Source organism: Numenius arquata, chromosome 1 (assembly GCF_964106895.1).
Source record: "Numenius arquata chromosome 1, bNumArq3.hap1.1, whole genome shotgun sequence".
Lineage (NCBI taxonomy): Eukaryota > Metazoa > Chordata > Aves > Charadriiformes > Scolopacidae > Numenius > Numenius arquata.
In genome coordinates, this window is record NC_133576.1 from 130431254 (window position 1) to 130452296 (window position 21043).

Consider the following 21043-nt stretch of genomic DNA (forward strand, 5'->3'; position numbering starts at 1 on the left):
ACCCCTTTTCAGAAGTCCAGAAGACTGCAATAAGTGTTTGCATTTCTCGAAAGAGTGCAAAGGGCTCTTCAGCTATCACATCTGACTCAGAATGTTTATTTCTTTCATTTCCTAAACAATGATTTTTTCCATCTATCTTCCGTGTGCCACTTTTCTCCAGATGCATTTGCACAAAACTGGTTTTGGTGGATCCACAGTCATTCTCATAATTTGTTTTCTTCTCCCGTTTTGTCAGTGTCCTCTTTTTCTGCAGAGTTTGTTTATTGTATTCACAGAAGTTTCTATGGCTCAAAATGCCTCCAGAAAGCCACAGCATTTGAATATTTGTCTAGCTAATATGATTTCATGAAAAATTCAAGTGCAGTTCCTGAGCTCAACTTTGGGTAAAGTGTGAATAGACTATTTCATTAGTTAAACTATACTTTAATATGTTTTGACATTTTAATCAAAAGAACCTAATTTCTTCATGTGCATTTCCCAAATTCAAAGGATATATTCAAAGACGGTGGAATTTCTGAGCTCATGCACTTTACTAATTGTACAGTAGGCATTAGAGAAACTTTTGGGCTTTGATATCTAATGTTTTCAGAAACTAAAATACCAGGAAAATATCCGACGTATTTTAAACTGTGATAGAAATTAATGTACAAATTGATCTATAATTTTTGCGTCACAGCAGACAGTTATTATTCAAAAGTCCAGTTATTGCTAAATTAAAAGCGCAGGAATGTGAAGAAAACATGTAACTGAAAGCACAATTCATTATAGAGATGACTGAAAAGACTTTAGAACAAAGAGAAAACAGGACCTTTAGCTAACGATCATGGTACACTAACATATCCGTTACAAACCAGAAAGACTTGCATTTCCTATAGTACTTTCTATATTGGGATCCCCAAACTCCTTCAAGTATCACAAAATTTCTTGGACTTATTATTTACTTTATATATGTGGGAACTGAGGCACTGGCAGTTAATGCACCTTGCCCAAAGCCTCCAAATCCCATGTTTTAGCCACAAGACTATTTTTGCCTCTACTTGTAATATACTACAACGTCATGTGTTGAATATCCTGCAGCATATCACGCTAAAAACACACAGCCTTTGAAAACCTTTAAACTGAATCGACTTTCCTGTAAGTGGTCAGAATGAATTTCTGATGTTACTTCAGTTACTTACTGATGTAACACGGACAATCTACAGCTAAGTGGAACATCCCACCTTTCCCTACTCACCATCCCACAGCCGTTTCCAATTTGATAGCTAATGAAGAAGTCTTATCCTCCAGAGCAAAATATACAAACTGTTATCTGGTTAGTTAAGTCATTTTTGCCCATAGCCTGCTACTTTCATGCAGTCTTGTGTAATTCAAATTCTATCCAGTGAGAAAAATGTGAATTTGTCCAATAATCTAGTTATTACTATGTAATTAATATTAGCTCTTGGGTTGTGAAGGTTGTGACAAAGTTGTTCCCTAAGAAAATCTATTGGACAATGCAAGCTGTAAGCAGAAAAAAATAACTGCAGCAGCCCATCACTCATAACATACTCACACAAAAGCCAGTCTGAATCTAGGAGAAAAGAATGATAATAAATATAGCACAACAGGAAAGAGCAATGTTACCACACTTTGAAAAATATGTTAGTAATGTAATAGAAATTGCCTTATGCTGTATATAACAATGCATGGCAGCTAACCAGTGCTTCTAAGTGGATTATTATTTCCCTGGCCAGAAATCTGTGCTGATAAGAAATGGCATCCCCCCAGTCCTTCCAATGTAAAATTCCTTCCTTCCTCTCCCCAATCCTGCCTCTCCCCAACCCTGCCCCCCAAACAGTGGCTCCTGCATGCATTTTCCTATCTCAAAAAGAAAAATGCTATTTCAAAAAATGTTAAATGCTTGAAAATGTAAGGATTTTCTCCTTAGAATAAAATATTCTTCTTCCCTTGGTTGAAACATTGTCATGATGGTTTCCAAGCTGACACACCAATTACGATGGGTTGATGGGTCACACTACATTGTACTGCAGCAAATCATGAAGCATTAATCTTGGAAATTAGAGAGAGCATAACCCAGACAGACATACACACACTCCCCTTCCCTCTTTTCAGCTTTGCTAGTTGCTGCAAATTCTGTCCAAATTAAAAAAAAAACCAAACAAAAACAAAACCAACCAAAAAAGGAGAGAGATGCAATTGCTGGATTCACAATGAAAATTTACCTAAAACCCTGCTAAATGTTCACCTAAACTGGACACAACTGGACACATGCACAGTTCTTCAGTAAAGCTCATTTTGGGAAGAAAGTATGCAAGTTGTTTCTTACCTGTAATATGGTAGCTAACCTGCCGGTTGACATCAGATGTGTCTTCATCCCAGGTGCTAAGAACAGCCACAACTTCCCCTGGAGGGTCACTCTCCTTCACTGACCCTCTGTACACCTCATGCTCAAACACGGGTGCGTTATCATTTATATCCGTCACAGTAACTGAGACCAAGGTTGTTGATGACAAGGATAAAGCTTCCCCCAGATCTGAGGCCACCACTGCAAAGGTGAAAGCAGGATCCTTTTCATGGTCCAGATCCTTCAGTGTGCTGATCCAGCCATTGTTGCTGTCAATGGTGAATGCTTCCGTGATCTTCTCCAGCTCCGATTCCACCGCGAGTGTGTATGTGACCTGTCCATTTGCACTCGAGTCTGCATCAACCGCTTTAACTTGCATGAGTTTTGTTCCTATGGGCATCCCTTCCATTATTATAGCGTCATAGCTAGCTGTTTCAAACATGGGCTTGTTATCATTTACATCCAATACCTTAATCTCCACATCCACAGTCAACACAATGTCTACTTTGTCTAACTGAATGGTGGCCGCAACTTTGAAGTGAAAAGCAGGATTTGTCTCATGGTCAAGTCTCTTATCCAGTTTTATGAGCCCTGTGTCTTGCTCTATGATGAAAACCCCATCTTTGTTGTTTTCAGTCAGCTCACCATTAACTGTGCTATATAAAGCACCCTGATTAGGCAAAACATGCAGAATGTCAATGGTACTACCTATGAGGGTGTCTTCTGCTATGGTAAAAGAATACTGGGGCTGAGAAAAGGAAGGCAAAACAGTTTCTGGGGGTAAAACATGGATGTAGACAGGAATGAGGGAATGCTTTACAGGAATGCCACCATCAACTGCTTTGACAAAGAATGACAGAACGGTGTTTTTCAGCTGGTTAAAGCTACCCTTAGTGACCATCCATCCATTGTCTGGATCGATTTCAAGCAGATCAGCTACTGAAACGGAGGCTTCACTATACAGAGAATAGGTAATTCTGGAATTGGCTCCATCATCTGGATCTACTGCTTGCACTTGGGTCACCAAGTAACCTTTCCCAACATCTGCTTTGACACTTGCTCTGTATTCGACCATCATAAATTGAGGAGCATTGTCATTCTCATCCACTACTATCACTCTCACAGTGCAAAACGTAGTCCTGCCACCTCCATCGAGGGCTCTCAAAAATATACCGATATCACTTTCCAGTGGGTTCTCTCGGTCTAACCTCTCAGTTGTCAGAATCTGCCCATTGCCATCAATCAAAAATCGGTCCTTGGCAAAGTCATTTATTATGGAGTAGCTTATCTGGCCGTATACACCTGAATCCCCATCTGTTGCCTTCACATGGATTACCTTGGTTCCAGGAGCAGCGTTTTCTCTAACCTCTGCAACATAAACGCTCTGCGAAAACACAGGGCTGTAGAGGTTGGCCCCAAGGATCTGTATGTGCACCTGAGCTGTGCTGGTGAACAGCCCGTCTGACACAGAGACATTTAGGCTGTACATGGGCTCCATTCTCTGTTTGCGATGATTGGAAAGCGTGATAACACCACTCTTGCTGTCCATAATAAAACTGGTCCGATCGTTTCCCGATAGGATGCTGTACTCCAGTCTGTCAAAGTCAGAGCTGTCAGCATCAGAGGCTTGGACGCAAGTCACAAAATGACCCCGAGGTGCCAGTTCACTCACATACGATTCATATATTAACTGGTTAAAAACTGGAGGGTTGTCATTCATATCTGTTATTGAGATACTAACAAGAACCTCACTGCTCAGTGGTGGGAACCCATTATCGGTCGCTCTGACTTTCAAGCTGCACTGCTGTATGAATTCATGGTCCAGCATCCGGGCTGTCAGAATTAGGCCACTGGTACTGTCTATATGGAAATAGTCTGTGCTGTTAAAGGTGTCCTGGACTATCTGATACTGCACGATCTTGTTATTGTCAGAGTCAGCATCAATAGCAACAACCTGTAGTACAGGAGTCCCGATCAAAGATGCTTCAGACAAAGTAGCATTATAAGCTGACTGATCAAAAACTGGAGGATTATCATTCACATCGTTAATGATCAAGTCCACAGTGACCTCAGCTCGAGCGCCAGTGAGGGCATCGCTGGCTCGCACCATCAGCTTGAAAAGAGAATTTATTTCATAATCCAGTGGGCTGATGACACTCAGAACTCCAGTATCAAAGTCGATATTAAACTGGTTGTAGGGATCTCCATCAACAATGATATAAATGATACCCTGGCCTTCTGGACTCGTTGCATTTATGCTTAAAATTGGTGTGTGCATTTCTACATCTTCATTCACAGAAGCTGTATAGAAGGGCTTGTCAAATACAGGCATTGCTTTGTTAACAATAGTAATGGGGAGCTCTACCGAAGCAGACAGTGAAGGGTTACCACCATCTTTTGCAAGAATGACAACCAAATATTCTATATTAGATAAATCAGAATTGAAGGCTTCTTTTAAAGTGACACTGCCAGTTCCTCTATCGATTTCAAAATGTCCATAGTCTTCCTTCAGAAGGTAAGATACCTCCCCGTTTTCACCCTTATCTTTATCAATGGCTGTCACTCGATATATCAGGGTACCAGGTTCAGCATCAACTTGCACGGCAGCATAGTATGGAAGCCCTACAAACACTGGGGCGTTGTCATTTATGTCCTCAATGTAAACCCTCACCACCACTCGAGCGACACGAAGGTGATCTAGTTCACGGCTTGCTTCCACCACCAGCTCATACAGCTCTTGCTCCTCTCGGTCGAAGGGGATGCCAGTTGTCTGAATGACTCCTGAGGTGGACTTGATTTTAAATTTGTTGCCTGGGTTTAATATACTGTATTTCAAAGGCTCATTGAGGCGGTTACCAACAGCATTCACCACAGCAATCTTGGTGATATTAGTGCTGTTTTCTGAGATGGAAGTGGAATAATAATTTTGTGTGAAATGGAGCCCACTATCCATGGCTTCTTTTACCATTATTGTCACCATAGCAGTGCTATAAAATTTCCCATCAGATACTCTTACTATTAGCATATAGTGGTCTTTGGAGAGGCTATTGTTTTTAATGGTGAGTACTCCTGTGCTTGAATCAATTAAAAAATGGTCCATATTGCCTTCCATTAGACTATACGTTAGTTCAGGAGGGATTTCTGAATCTGGGTCTGTAGCCTTGACTTTGAGAACCTCAACACCAACATATGTGGGCAGGAGCAAGACTGTCTCAAATACAGCCTGGCTGAAGACTGGTGGGTTGTCATTGACATCAGTTACCTCAATGGTCACTTCAACTGGGCTCTCCGCTGTCAGCTGGGGATTCCCACTGTCTCTAACATGCACGTGGAAGTGGAAGTGGGCTATTGTTTCATGATCTAAATTTGCAATTGTTCTGATGGCACCTGTGCTGGAATCTACCGTAAAATACTTTTTTGCAGTAGATTCAACAATCTGGTAGACAAGCAAAGCATTCTGGTTGCTGTCAGAGTCAGTGGCACGTATCACGAGGGGACTGTTATTCATGCTCCGGACTATGCTATTTACAGGAGCAGCTTCACTTATGCTGCCAGAGTACTGAGAGAAGAGAAAAACTGGTGGATTATCGTTTTCATCAACAATCTGAATGTTCACAGTGGCATTTGATGCCATGCCTGCCATATTTGTTGCCTGGATGATGAGATGATAGAAGGAAGCACGCTCATAATCAAGGGCCTTTTGACTGGTGATCACTCCAGAATATGGGTTTATAGTGAAGGCTCCTTCCACATTCCCATCTTTAACCTCATAAACTAACGTGGACTGACTGATAGCAGAGAGAGAGATGACAGAAGTACCAATATCCACATTTTCATTAACCTCCGCTTGGTATTCTTTGAGAGTGAACTTAGGGTGGGAGTTATCTGCCATTGTCACAGATATCCGCACTATTGCTGTTGCAGACAGTGGTGGAGAACCTTGATCAGCCACTTTGACTGACAAAACAAATTGTCCCATTGTGGTCAAGTCTGGCTCCTTCAGTAATGTAATGATCCCTAAAACTGGTTCAATCTTGAATGTGTTTCCCGTATTTCCTAAAAACAAATATTGGAAACAAATTAGAAATGAAATCCAACATACCTAATGATAATTTAAACTAGGAGCAATTAGCTGCAATTTATTAAAGGTAGTTATTGAAAAAAAAAACCAACATAAAAGAATTCTAAAGGCTCTTCCAGCCTTCATTTCTGAAAATCAGGCATCTCATTAGATGGTATAGGTGTTCAAACCTTCAGAAACTCAGGTGCTGCTATCTATATCTTGATTCCGAGTATCAACATCTGAGCAAGTGCTGCATGTACATTACTCCTACTGAAGTAGGAAAAAGCATCCCTAAAATATGGGAATTAGTCAAATACATGTACACCTAAGGCAAAGAAATTAGATCAGAGGCTAACAAGCCAATTACATGACAAATGGATAACAACTCAGGCTCTTAATTGAAGGGGATATTAAGCAACCGTAGAGAAGATTACAGTAGTTCAAGACTCAAAGAACTGAATATAAAAAGGTTAAAGTGGCATTTAGAAAAATAAAACAGAACAAATAGCATAGAAAAGAGATTCAAGTATCCTGTGGCACAAAGGTTTATTATATGATCTCTGAGGAGGTCGAATCTAGATGAATGAGATTTAGCAGAAAATGTCATGAAATGTCTGTTATAACATGAAAGCAGGGATATCACTGACTGCATAAAGGTGGAAACATCAAGTTTGGACCAAGGACCTTCTTTGGGGTCTTATTTTATTTTCATTCTTTTTGCCAACCTCTTCTTTCGCAAGACAGATTAAAAACTTTTGATATGTATCCCTACCCTGTAATTAGAGATCACCTTTATTAGGCAATCAGCTGGTTCCTTGAGTCCCTGCTTAAAGTATAGGATGCTGTCTGTGTGCATGGCAAGTATAAGAATACAGACATGACATGGACCTGTTGGAACGGGTCCAGAGGAGGGCCACAAAAATCATCAGAGGACTGGAGCATCTCTCCTCTGAAGAAAGGCTGAGAGAGTTGGGGTTGTTCAGCCTGGAGAAAAGAAGGCTCCAGGGAGACCTTACTGTGGTCTTTCAATACTCAAAGGGGACTTAAAATAAAGATGGGGATAATTTTTTTACCAGGGCCTGTTGTGATAGGACAAGGGGTAATGGTTTTAAACTAAAAAAAGGAAGACTTAGACTAGATATATGGAAGAGATGAAAGTTTTTACAATGAGGGTGGTGAAACACTGGCACAGGTTGCCCAGAGAGGTGGTAGATGCCCCATCCCTGGAAACATTCAAGGTCAGGTTGGACAAGGCTTTGAGCAACCTGATCTAGTTGAAGATGTCCCTGCCCATTGCAGGGTGGGTGGACTAGGTGACCTTTAAAGGTGCCTTCCAAGCCAAAGTATTCTATGATTCTATGACTCTTTTTTCTGAATTTGGTTCTAAATAGAATGCACTGAGTTACAGTGAATCCAATCATTATAACATATTCCTGCTGTTATAATTTACACGTTAAAATCCAGAACTGCTTCCAATCTACAACCAAGCATCCATCCATGACCTGGAGAGAAATATGTCTTAGGTAACTGGTGATAAACAAGACATTTTCTTTTAATGGTGATTGTTACAGGTGCTGTGCACAGAGCAGTAAATGTGAAAATTGTAGCTGGAATACCAAATACATGGAATGCTAAATGAAGTGAGTTAATGTGAACTATTTTAAAGATGTGATTCACTATCTGTTGTAAATTCTGGGGATTGGAGGCTAATTTAAGCTACATACTACTGTATGTAGTTCAATACTGGTAGTAGCTTTCTATTTATATCCATCCTTTCAGATCGGTAAAGTTTACTCTACTAGCTAAAACAAAATTGCGCTATTCACTGAGGAGCTGAGATTCTGCCAGAGCTACAAATTCTCATAAAGATCACAGTAACTGTCACATTTGCAGACACTACAAATGCTGCTGCAGTTATTTTGTCAGTGCTTACTAATACAAATAATTTTTAGCCACTGACTGCCTCATGTAAGGCCAGAGCTGGTTCTTCTCCTTTAGGAATTTCTTATGAAATTACACAAAAGCTACTTGCTTTACCAATTGCTCTCTTCACATCTAAGGTGATGTAAGTAATTCCCCTGAATGAAAGGGTTGTGTACAATCTCAATGCTGTACTTAAAATCGGTATCCTCAACTGCAGATTTTATAGATCGTAGAAACTACAGCAACAGAGGACAAAATTTTGATGCATCTGGGATTGGAACATCTGTGGATAATGAAACTGGGGGAGTGTGTGGCTTAGAGTAAATGGTAGTTTGAAGTCTGACACTGCAGGGAGAGCTCATGATGAAACAGAAACAGGCTGTAATGGAAAAGAGAGCCTCTAGAAAAGAGAAGAAGGCGCAGACTAAAAAGGGCTATCTAATAGCCAAAGCATCCTTTCTAATCATTGTATTTTCTGTCTGCATCATGTATGACTCCATTACTGGTGTAAAGGAGCCATAATCCTAGCATGTCAGATTGCTCTTTACATTGTGGTGGCACCTATAGGTGATTGGGTTGGACCCCATAATAGTAATAAGGTGGCAAGAAAAAACTGGGAACAGTCTTGAAAAACATTGCCCCAGGAACCTGATCTGGTCTGCTCAGAGTTTGTACTATAAGGCACAGTGTTGTCCTGCCTGGGCACGTGTAAAATTTCCCCTGGACATAGTTAAAGGCCACTGGAGAATACTGAGAAATAACTGGTAAGACCAAATGCAGTGCATAAAGGAAATATTTGGTTTTTAGCGTTAAGATCTTTGTAAAATCACAAGGGTCTAAGTTCAGCACTTTTAGCTACAAAAGACTTCACCTCCTGGTTTGCTTAAGGGACTCGACTTCCACAGAGCATACACGGTAATGACAGAAAAAAGTTCCTTGGCTCTTCGCTAAGCTTCAGGTTATATCAGTTTAATTTAAGGTCTGAGCTTGAACTACATGAAGTTAAATCAACATGAGAGTGTGTAGATGCTCTTATTTCATTACCTATTTTTTTATCATTTAGCTGCTCCTAATTGACATAAGCCATCCTAGGTAGTGACAAGTCTTTATAATAATAAAAAGATCAATAATGATCCTGTAGGATCAGAGCCTCCTGCTGGGAAAGGCTTGTGATCTGATTAATATGGGGACAATCGGCAGTATATGAGATTTTTTTTTTAGGGCAATATAGGTTTCAAGTTTTTCTATTATTATAATGGAAAGATTCATATTACTAAAAAAGAAAAAGTAGACATGAAAAACTAAAACCCACAAAGGTTACCAGTTTCTACTTCCTTCTCTCTTTTTCTAGGCACCCCTCTTGTATATATGTTCATGTATATGTTCATGGTTTATCTCAGAGATAATTCTTAACTTCAGATCCATATGAGCCAGAGAAAGTTACATTCACTTGCATGTGTGGCAGAGAGAATGCAGATTTCCCATGGCTGTGCTGTTACACCAGCAGAGGAATGCTTTTGCTGGTATAGATTATGTGATGAATGTAAATAAATGCAAGAGCAATTTTAATCTGGTATCACCATGCCCTTCCAGAGTTTCAAGAGACCTTGTGCCACTGAACTGCTACAGCTCTGCTGGAAGAAGTTTTTAGCACAGCCCTGCTGTTAGTCTCCATGCTCATCTGATCCAAATATTGGCAAAGATGCCAGGACGTACCAGCTGTGGTGGCACTTGTTTATCGAAGATCCACTGTGTACTAGACCGAAGCCAGCAACCTGAAAACAATTCACTTGCTGTAGTTTCAGTAACAATCTTCTGTGATGGTTTTGAACCAATGACTTAGAGGTAAAAGGCTCTGCAGCCATCTAGTGAATGTGAATAAGATTCTGTTCTGGCAAGTTTTGGGTATGGTAGCTTCAAAATAAAAAAACGCCCAGCAAGAAGGTGTGTCTTTTTGCCCAGCCCTACAGGAGAAGGTAGACCAAAGAAGCTGACTTGTGTGTCACCATCACAGCACTGCTCTGTACATAGCATGAATCATGATGCTACGTTTCCATCCTCTGTCCTAACCTGCTTCAATAGTGTAGATAAGCTCTGCGTTTTCTCCTTTGTCTTTGTCCAAAGCTGTGACCTGCAAGACTGCTGATCCAACTGCTGCTGATTCAAACACTGAGGCTTCGTACAACGGGCTGGTGAAGTATGGACTGTGGTCATTGGAGTCTTCCACATTTATGATGACTCTCGCCAGGTTTCTTCTGTAAGGGAATTCTTGATCTCGGACCTATAGAACAAGTGCATAGTAGACATCTTGATATCTATCTAGTAAAACCTCATAAATATTACTCATCTGAGTGCTAGTGATATTCAGTTCTATTTTATACAAAGTAATAAAAAAATCCATTTGTCCCAAAGTCTGGTAGATAGTAAAATTAAAGACACGGGAAGAGCTTAGAGACTTTTTTTTTCACTTGTGAAAAAATGCATGGCACATCATGACATGAACTTCTAAAGTGGTAACTACATGACATCTTAAATTCAGTTTCAGGTTTGCAACAAATACTTTTTTTGAATACATAATAAATGGTCATGCCTTTGTCCTGCCAATCCCTGCTTTAAAGCATAAAGGCTAACATACTTTGCCCATTTTTCTTCTTTCAAAGAGCTACAATTTTACCTACTATGATCAGTTGTGTGTCAGTCTAGAGTTTGTAGCTGCCAATGGGCTTGTCCATCATTATATATGTACATACCTTTTTGAAGATCACAATATCAACAGTAAACAGTAGGATTTACCTTAAATGCTTAGCACTCCCAGCACAGGTACCATTTATTGCACCTCTCTCAACCCCATACTAAAAATCTCAGCATTGCGACACTGACAATCCTGCCAACATGATCCCCAAAAGTTTGGTTCTCCAAGTAGAACAGTACCCTTATTGTATTATGGAGATCAAACTCAAGCACTGGGAAATGTGCCATGTCTTTCTGTGCTTTTGTTTGTTTCTTAGCCTGCTCGCCAAAGGACTTGCAGCTTGTTACACTGTGAGCTGAGACCCCACTGAGCTCCGGCTCACTGGATCTCACAGCAGCTCTCTGATTCCCGCACTCCCCACCCAAAGTTGGCCTCATACCTAACATACCATGAGCTGCTTCTTCAAAGATCTCTTCTGCAGGAGTCTTAAGTGGTTAAAGAAAATAGGGGACTACAATGTTTAAACTAACAGAGATTATGTTTTTATTAACTTCCAGTCCATAATATACATTCTTCACTTGAAAACAGACAGATCTATGTTCTGTAATTTACGCAAACTGAGCAAAAAACCTGTAATTAATTTTTTTCTGCATACCCAAACATTTGGAAATGTCGCTGAAAGCTATTTTGTGTATCAACAACTTACATATTGAAATAAGTCTGTAAAAGTAAACTATAAATGAGGCTTGTATTCAGAAAGGCTGTAGCACTGTCTGTGGCAGGAAAGCGGTTATCTCCCTGTGAATAACTTCTCAAATAACTTTCAGCCTAACTTCAGAAACTCTGAAAATTACCTTGAGTGAGAGGACCAGATGTCAAGAGATTAAATAATTTCCTGCTTGCTCTCTCTTGAGGTAGCAAATCATATCATATTACATACAATGAATTCACAATAAGTTTTCCAAAAAGCCCTCCCCCCCCAAAAAAAAGCAATATAAATACACAGCAGGGCAGGCAAGATGAAATTAATGACTACTTACTGCACTGAAAGTCCTTTGCTCATGCAAAGACTAAGCCATGTATGCACCTGAAGCAGCAGTAATTGTGTCCTGACCAAAGTGAATATTGCATTCTTACCATGACATTAAGGATGTGCTTATCTTGAGCTTCATGGTCTAATCTCTCAGCAGTATAGAGCACCCCAGTGCTGGGATCAATTCTGAATTTTCTCACGCTGACTGTATCGATGCTGCTGTGAATAGTGTAGCTCAACTTATGCTTTTCATCTCTGTCTATAGCTTCAATTTGCAGAATTTCAGTATCAGGGAGGATGTCTTCTGAAATGGTGACATCGTAACTTGGGTGAGAGAATTCTGGGCCATTATCATTGTTATCCAACACTTTGATAAGAACCTACAGTTAATAAAAGAAAAACATTTGAAGTTATTGAAGTCTAGTTGGATTACTGAATAGGCACCTAGAGAAATATAATTTACTTCAAATGGCTGACAATGTTATACTGCTGGATGGCGGGACAGGGAAACATCATTCAATATTAAATGCCTACTCTTCAGATCAAAAGAAATAGTAAGGATATGACTTTGGAGGCAAAATGTTCCTAACTATAAGAGCTACTCAGAGCCTGACAAAGAAGTCCATATTTTCAGTATCTATAGATTGGAAAATATTCCTACAATGGTCACAGGAAATGTTTTGTTGTCCCTTGTAACTGCTCTGGTTACAAGAGACTTCTAGAGCTATTATGGGATTTCCTTTCCCCTTCACTATTAATAAGGCTGTAAAAGAATCCTTTTCATGTTACTTAAATCTGCTTTTTATACAATCAAGATTCTGCTAAATCCTGTGTTGTTTTCTGCCCAATATATTGTGTTGGGACATAATAGTAATGTCAAATCATGAGGGCAGTGAAGACTCCCAGTCCCTGTTACACATCAGGCTGTGTTGAGAACGGTGACACTTGGTGAGGCAAGGAGACCCCACCTCACGACCACACAAGCCCATCCCACACAGATCAATATGTACCACAAGGACAAGTAATCTCAGGGCACTGGTGACAGGGAAAGATTATTTTTATGGTTTCATCCTTGCTCTTCCTTTGCCAGTGATTTTTGTCTTTATTGCCAACTAATTCATTTTCCCGTCAAACACCTATTTGCCCCCCCTTCTGTTGCAGTTTATAAGGGTAGGACTGCTACTAAAAATGTGAATGAACACTGTGCCATTTGCTTTAAGTCTGTCTTTAAAAGCTGGGTACTGACCCCTAAAGAAACTTGGAGAGGCGGAATGCAGCCAGGATGCTGCTGTTGCTGCCTATTACACCCATTTCCATATATCACAAGCTGCCCCAGGTAGCTAATAAGAAGCACCATTTCCCAGGCTTTGCCCTTCGACAGTTATGTGACTATGCCATGTTTTGTGTGTGTGGCTCGGAGGAGGTTTTGTCGTTTTCACCATTGGAGGAGTCACTCCCTGGAGAAAATTTGCTTTCCAGACTTTATACGCTATGGATTACTTTGAGCAGCGTGGCAGCAAAACCCTTGATAAACTGCATAATACTGAAAGCCGCAATGCAAAGAGTTGCCTCTTTTTCAGTACTTGAAACAAAAAAGTATCTTTTGCAGAATATGTCAGTGAAAGCACACACCTAATTTTACAGTGACTGAAATGGAACAATCTTTTCATTCAAAGGCTTTGAAATAAGAAATAGTCCAATGAATGACACGGGAAAGGCCATGAACAGGACTCTTCCCTAAGTCTAGGAGACTTGACCCATCCCTCATGACATTTTCTTTGTTCTGAAAAGTACTTGGCTCTTTTTTAAGCAAATATTTTATCACTTTGCTGGATCAAGCCCTGTTCACCCATACTTTCTTAACAGAAGAAAAATACAGTTATACTGCAATATTGCACAAACAGATGTTGGCCTCAGAGAGAAATGAAACTTCAGATTTCCATGATATTTGGAAGGGTTTGCAGAACACATTACCAGAAGGAACATGAGCAATTGTAAGCAGCAGTCATAATGAACTAGCCTGGGAACTGTTTAAAAGACAGCTGAAATAAAATGCTCTGTAAGTTAAATGGCATAGGACTTCAACTGCACATTCCATACGATTTAATTTTCACCAGATTATGGTACGCCAGAGTGAAACAGGGCGAAGCTTATATTAAGTTATGCTTCAGTCTTGGAGAGATAGCAATAAAACTAGGGGGAAATATACAATGCTGGGCCTATAATAATGATGAAGCATTACTTAGCTTTTTATATTTTTGTTGTTGCTATACAATATATCAAGGAGTGTTTCTGACTTGACTGAGGAAAAAAAAAGTCAAACCCGTATCTGAAAAACATGGAGTTGTAATATACGAAAGAAAGCCCAAGGAAGAAAATGAAAGTCTTCAACTCTAATGGGACACAAAGCCAGTGCTGAATCACTTTTGTTAGTGTAAGGAAGAGACACTGAAGCAATCTGAGTTGGGGATAATCTGATTACCAGTGTGTAATGCTTAAAGACATCTTTTCAAACAGTTTTGATATTCTCAGTCCTTACCAGCTCCCACTGTAACATGGCTGGATTATTTTACTGCTGCATTGTTAACACGGGCAACAGCACCATTTATTTTACTTTTAATTAGTGGCCAAAAACTTTTTCATGTATTGTTTTAGATAATCTAACAGGGAAGTAAAAACTTTTCAAATAGATTCAATGGAAAATACCAAGAGTGTTTGATTCTGCTGATGCTAGTACAGCACGGTCTACCTTGGACAAGTAATCATGTTTTAATATTTGTTTTTATCATTTGTTTTTAACATTGTTGTGTGCAAGCTCAAGCTATTCTCTAAGAAAAAAAAATGTACAGATGCACACCAGTATGCCTTAAAGGTACTGCTACAGTGGTGACAGGCTGTTTTGTTTGCATAGTGTGTGATCATCCCAGTGCTGAGGTTCGCTTCCCATTATATCTAATGCATTCTGGGATCACTGGCAAATTGGGAAAGCAGAGGAGGGCATGAAGCTTTATCCACCACAAAGCTTGCACCGTGACTGTGCAAGCCACGGCTCTGTGATGTATGCCTTCACTAGACTGCATAAACTAAACAGGGTGGGACTGGATCAGCATCAGAGACCAAGGGTAAGTCGTGAGAGTATGGAAATTATAGTGTGGATTCACAAAGCAGCATTTCTTCCCACTGAAAGAGGTATAAGCTAACGCACAGACACACAGATACGGACCATGAGGGTGCTTGGGGAGTGGGAGGCATGGAGAGGGAAAAAGGTAAAAAAATTGAGGTCCTCATTCACCTTGGTCATTAAACTTATGGGGAGCTATGCACTTAAAATTGCTTTGACAGTTTCCAGAAAATAACTTCTTCTTTTTCTCCTCCTCCCTGCCCCCCCCCCCCCCTTCATATCTACTGTAAAACTGATCAAGTGCCTGTTTAAGTGGCAGGCACCTTCCTCCCCAGAGATAGCAGCATTTTAATGATTTGTCAAGTGATCCACATTGAAATACACATTATTTATTACATACTCTGCATTTCAACAGCCACTTCCATCTGGAGACAGAAGGCGGTGGGTTAGAGATGCTAATGAATAAAGAGGTCATTATTGATTCACAATTTCTTCTATTAAAGCAGTTAAGAATATTTCTAATTTTTGTCAGCTGTCCTTCAAAATCCCCGAGAGTCAACTGTAATTTTAATATTACAGTCTCTCCTTTACTAGAGGGGAATGGATTTCCCTTGCAACAAAAGAAACTTAGATTATATATGGGAATACTGATTATACAGAGCTCTGTTAAACCTACAAGCTATGGAAAAGGAAAATGGAACTCCTTTATGTTCTTAAAAATTTAACTGTCTTGGGAGTTACTTGAAACAAAATCAGGTAAAATAAAATGGAACTTAAGTGCCATTTTAAATAGAGATTAGTACTTCAATCCTTACAATACTATTGAGAAGCAAGTGACTATTATTATCCCCATCCTTCGCCCAGGAAAACACTGCCTTGCAATGCGTTACGAAAGCCAAACGTGAAGTGTGAGAAGTGGCAAACCTGGGGGAGATGTTTTAGGTCTATTTTTGAGTCACCCCCATTTTTATTAGGTCACCTTAAAATGCCACCTTCCTATGCAGAAGACTTCCTGCTCCAGCAGGATGACTTCTAGCAAATGTTACTTAAAAAGAGGGGGCGATCTTTTCCTTTAACAACAGAAAAATGTTACACTGACACGAACACCAGGCTCATAGAAAACCTGATCCTACAAACATATGTGAAGTCGAGTAAGCCGAATGCCACCAGATCGTTAATATGATGAAAGTTACTCAAATTCATTTAACGGCTGCCAAACTTAGGCATAAAGTCTTGGTACTGCTGGCAAATTTCCCATTGACTTCAAAAGGGCCAGCACTCTGCTCCTTAAAGCTGTAAGCTTTAGCCAGCCTGTAGCACGTCTTTCACCCAAATTCAAGTGTTAGCCTACTGAAGCGACTCAAAGACTCACAGTGTATGTGTAATTTAATACTTTCTTCATATTTATTTCCAAAGGGAAGATATGGGAAGAATGAACTCCATTGCATAAAGATCCTTTATTACTGTGTAGGTGCCTGGGGTGTTAAGCTGTGACAATACCCATTGTGTCAAATCAAAGACAGCCTTTTAAAGTTTCCCAACACATCTCAAAAGGTGACGAATGGAAATGTTTACTATTTGTTTGCTGTTAAGTAGAGATTCCTCTTTGCTGAGGACTGTGCAAGGTTACTGACTAAACCACTTTTCATAGACAAACATTAGTTGCAAGTCTTGTTTCCACGCTCATAAAGCAAACATGCAGCAAAGCAGTCTCTGCCCGGTTATCCTTGAAAGCTCGTATCTTTTCCAGTGCGTCGCAGGCTCCAGAAAGGCAGGAACTTGCCTCCTTCTGCTTCCATTGTGCAGAGCCTAATTTATAGTCTGAACAAGCGCCTCGCTAAAAAAGATTTGCTTCTCCTTGCTCACTTCCTATTTCCCACAGTTAAAGCAAATTTCAAATAAAGGATTCACAGGCCTCCAAGCTTACAAATTAGGCAAAGTAACACTCAGAGCATTAGCAAAGACTTTGTATTCAAAATGGTAAGTGAAAGGCCTAGAGAAATACAATCAAATCAAAGCAGGACAAAACCTAACGCAGGAAGTCTCTCCAAAGCTGTTTTTAATGTTGCCCATCACAAATACCTTTGGTTTAGGCACAAACGTATTTGAGTGAAAACTGGATAAATGCCAGGCGCTGCTTTAGAGACATTTGAAGCTGGAAGAATCTGCTTGGCTAATTGCTTGGTCTGGGCACAGTGTTGTAGTACAACCTATTAAGTGCCTGAATTGCTTAAACTCAGGTTACGCTTTTGTATGGGTTTTGAAAACCTATTTTGATTTAATATTACTTTCAATAGTGTTACTACACAGCTTTATTTGCTACTTCCTGACAAGTTTTTCTCTCTTCCAAACCTCAGCCTGAACATAAAAATGCAAACAGTCTTCCTACCAACCTCAGTGGCCTGTTATTTATACTTTATCGTGTGTTAGGTTAAAATGGGGGGGAAAGTACTTGTTTCACAGGCAAGGCACTGCTGAGATTGCTGGATGGGACAGAAAAAAAAATCAAGGATTGGGCTGGTTCTAGTTTGGAGGAAATGTTCAACTCGGCAAAACTGAAAAATTGAATTGAAACACCACGTCTTCTTTCCCATCCTGGAAGAATCCACAGCCCAGAACCTCTTCTGGTAGGCTCTAAAGTCTTATCTACATTTTGGCCATGGTCCTCTAAGAAGAGCTTTTCAGTGTTCAGTTAAGAGAATCACCCTCACTCAGGGTGATTGATCAGCTCCTCTTTGCTAAGAAAAATCTTACGAAGGAAAGGTGTTCTCTGAAAGGTGATACCAAGTTTGGCATCCTGAAAGTCGCAGCTAAAGGTCAATCCGGAGCAGAAGAATAAATAAAAGTCCACAACCTTCTGCAAGGAGAGACAGAAAGGGGAAACGAGTGGTAATTTTTCCCGTCTGCTCTTCCAGCCTTCTTGGTTCAGCTGAAGGTATTACAAGTGACCATGTACTGATCTACACAAACTTTTCAGAGGGAACTGCATATTCCTCTCTGAGCATCCACTCTACGGGGAAATAGTGAGATGGTTTTGCAACAAGTGAAACTGAGGCACTTTTTGCCTTCTAGCTTGGAAGCATCAGCCTTCACACTTTAAAGCACCTTTTTTTACAGTAGTTAGGATGATGAGAAACAAGGAGAAGGCAAGAAAATAAGAAGAAGAGATAAAACCGTCTTTTTCATGTAATATCACAACTCCAGGAGTCTGTTCTTAAAAAAAAAATACTTATCTGCTGGTACAACAGTCTCAATAAAAGTGGAAAATTATCATCACTTAGATGATTGTCCCACACTGTACTGTGGGTATTTTAGCAAAACTCCACAGTATGCACTGCAAAGAAATAAATAAATGCTATTCCTATGTTGTGTTTGGATGTAAAGGATCTGAGTTGCTCAGTAAAAAAAAAGGAGGCTTTGAGATAAACCTGACTCATGACCAAGAGGACCTCTAACGTTACACTGTCAAAGCTAGTCAAAATTGGGGCAGGAGTAGGCACTTAGATGCCATTACATTGATGGCATATACATATATATTTATATATATATACATATACATTTTTTGGGAGAGTCCTCTCTGTGCTCAAGTGAGGGCAAAAGGCCCTTTCCCAGCCCAAAGGGAGGTGGTGGCAGTGGCGAGGAGCAGGGTCACGGCACAGAGCTGCTCTCCGGGCTGTCCCCAGCGAGTGGGATACAGAAGCCCCGTCCCCTCCCCAAGGCCATCAGCTCTCCTGGCAGCTGCAGGAATCGCGTTTCGCAGGGATTTAGAGCCAACGTACCCCTTCAGCCTCTAATAAATTACCGTGTGGCCTTGAGCAATGACGAATTAAGCTAAGGGAAAAAACCAAAGCTCTCCCTGGCTAAGTCAGGAGACTTAGCCTTCCTAGAAGTTAATCAACGTGACAGAAGCTGTATACCCACACTCCAAATACATAAATCAAACAAATGTTGACAAGAGTCAACATTTTTTCCTCTTTGCCCCCTCCATCCCTCCCCATCACGGCTGTGCGGCCGCGATGGCCGGGGCTCAGCCCGACGGGCAGCACGGCCAGTGGCAGCGGCTCAGCAAGTCCTGGCGCTTTGGTTCTCACTTTGGAGACCGTATTCCTTTTTGAATTCCTGATCATGCCCAAACCAAACAGGCTTTCAGTTATAGAGGAATTTTGAGATTTTTATTTTTTTTTTAATATTCCTTATGTTGTTTTTGCGTCTTTTCACAACAGCGAAGCACTAATACAACAGATGTAACTTTTAAATCAAAGAGATTTCCTTCCTCTCATGGTAGGATAGTGAACCATGTGCGCAGTAAGGCATGAAGGAAGTGAACAGTTTATCGGAGTTTAAGGCGTGCAGGAACACTGCTGCAGAAACTTCTGCAACTCCCTGCCAGGGATCATGTTACCCAAGCAAAAATCTTTGGCATTTTTATGCCATATTTTACCACCTCCAACTGTGTAATAGACAAAAGGCCAGGAAGAGATAAAGGGAAACAGGTGGGGTGGAATAAAAAGGAAGACTGTTCCATTTGGCACAGCAATCATCAGCTGTTTCATAATAAGCCACCGCACTTTGAGGGGGGCTTTATATTATTTTATTGTTATACAAGGGAATGAATTTATACATTTGCTTTCCACCTGCTTCCTCTTCTACCAACTTCGTAGCTATAGTTAAAAATGCAGGTGGTACTATGTATATGAGACAAAATGCTCACAATGACATTTTATCAAAACTCAGAACAAAGCCAATGAGAGCCATCAGTAGATGCTTTTTTGACTCTTTCTATGACATATTTTACTTAAAGTATCAGCTTGATTTTTTATTATTGTTGTAAAAGGAAATAAATATGAATAAGGTGAGCAAAGGCTCCAAAGTACAGTCAAAAATACAGTACGAAAGTTTTGTAAAAGGGAGAGATAATTAGTCAGGCCATAATTCTGGCAGCTTTGAGATAATGATCACTTTTGAAGTCTCTGTTGTGATGACCAAAAGAAACACATTCTCAGATGTTCAGGCCACAATTAAACAGTATCTGCATGGAGAGAAGGAGATGGAGGAAGGGAAGGTCTGTATCCGCTGATGATTACCCTATGCTATACTATTGCAATCTTAAATGACTATTTTAAAACCTTAAATAGGTCACATCACTGTTACAAAGAATGCTGAGGCTTCTTTTAGAATGCAACAGCTTTACTGAAATATGTTTTTACCATATGTTTTAATTAAAAATGTAGGGTTTTCATCAAAATAGGTTTTGAGGACTGCCATAGGGGTCAATTTATTAAATCAAAAGTGGGAAAAACAGTAAACAATATCCATGAGAAGAGAAATTACTTTTATCCAGCATGTTTGAAATTCCCTCTGCTTTTCAACGCTTGTTTGGCTGAAATGTTTGCAAGAAAAAAAACAAACTGTGTTAGGGATTCAACACTACATTTCTGAAATGTGGATTGAGAGTGTGGCCAAGGTTAAAAAACAAGACAAACCAAAAATCTACTCAAGGGCTGAAGAAAATGCCTTATGGAAAGGGAACATAAAGGGGTCAGTCATTCTCCTTCGCTTGTCTACCCGAGGCTGGGAGGTGATTTGACTATTCTGAGTAAGTGCCTTCCTGGGGAGAAAATACCAGCTTTTAAAGAGCTCTTTAATTGAGCAGAGAAAGGCATAACAGGGAAACCAGGCCAGATATAATCAAGTTAAAAATAAGGGATGTTTTTAGCAGAGATGCAATTAATTACTGAAACTAAGACGGAAAATAGTGGATTTCCTACCACCTAACTTACTATCAACTGATGTTTCCTAATCAAAGGGGATTATCAGGAGAAATTATCAGATAGGGATACTTAGAGATTTTAGGGCGGGTTATAAAC

At 40.1% G+C, this 21043-nt stretch overlaps 1 protein-coding gene across 2 annotated transcripts in view; it reads right to left on the bottom strand.

Moving 5' to 3' along the window:
- The window catches only part of FAT3 (FAT atypical cadherin 3), a 334054-nt gene that overhangs the window by 73834 nt on the left and 239177 nt on the right, over positions 1 to 21043 (bottom strand). For both annotated transcript variants that reach the window (XM_074152937.1, XM_074152928.1), the window contains exons 7-9: positions 12160 to 12435; positions 10401 to 10611; positions 2327 to 6400 (exon numbers count right to left, since the gene is read on the bottom strand). In XM_074152937.1, the coding sequence (XP_074009038.1) occupies positions 2327 to 6400; positions 10401 to 10611; positions 12160 to 12435 (4561 nt within the window). The remainder of the gene's footprint in view (positions 1 to 2326; positions 6401 to 10400; positions 10612 to 12159; positions 12436 to 21043) is intronic.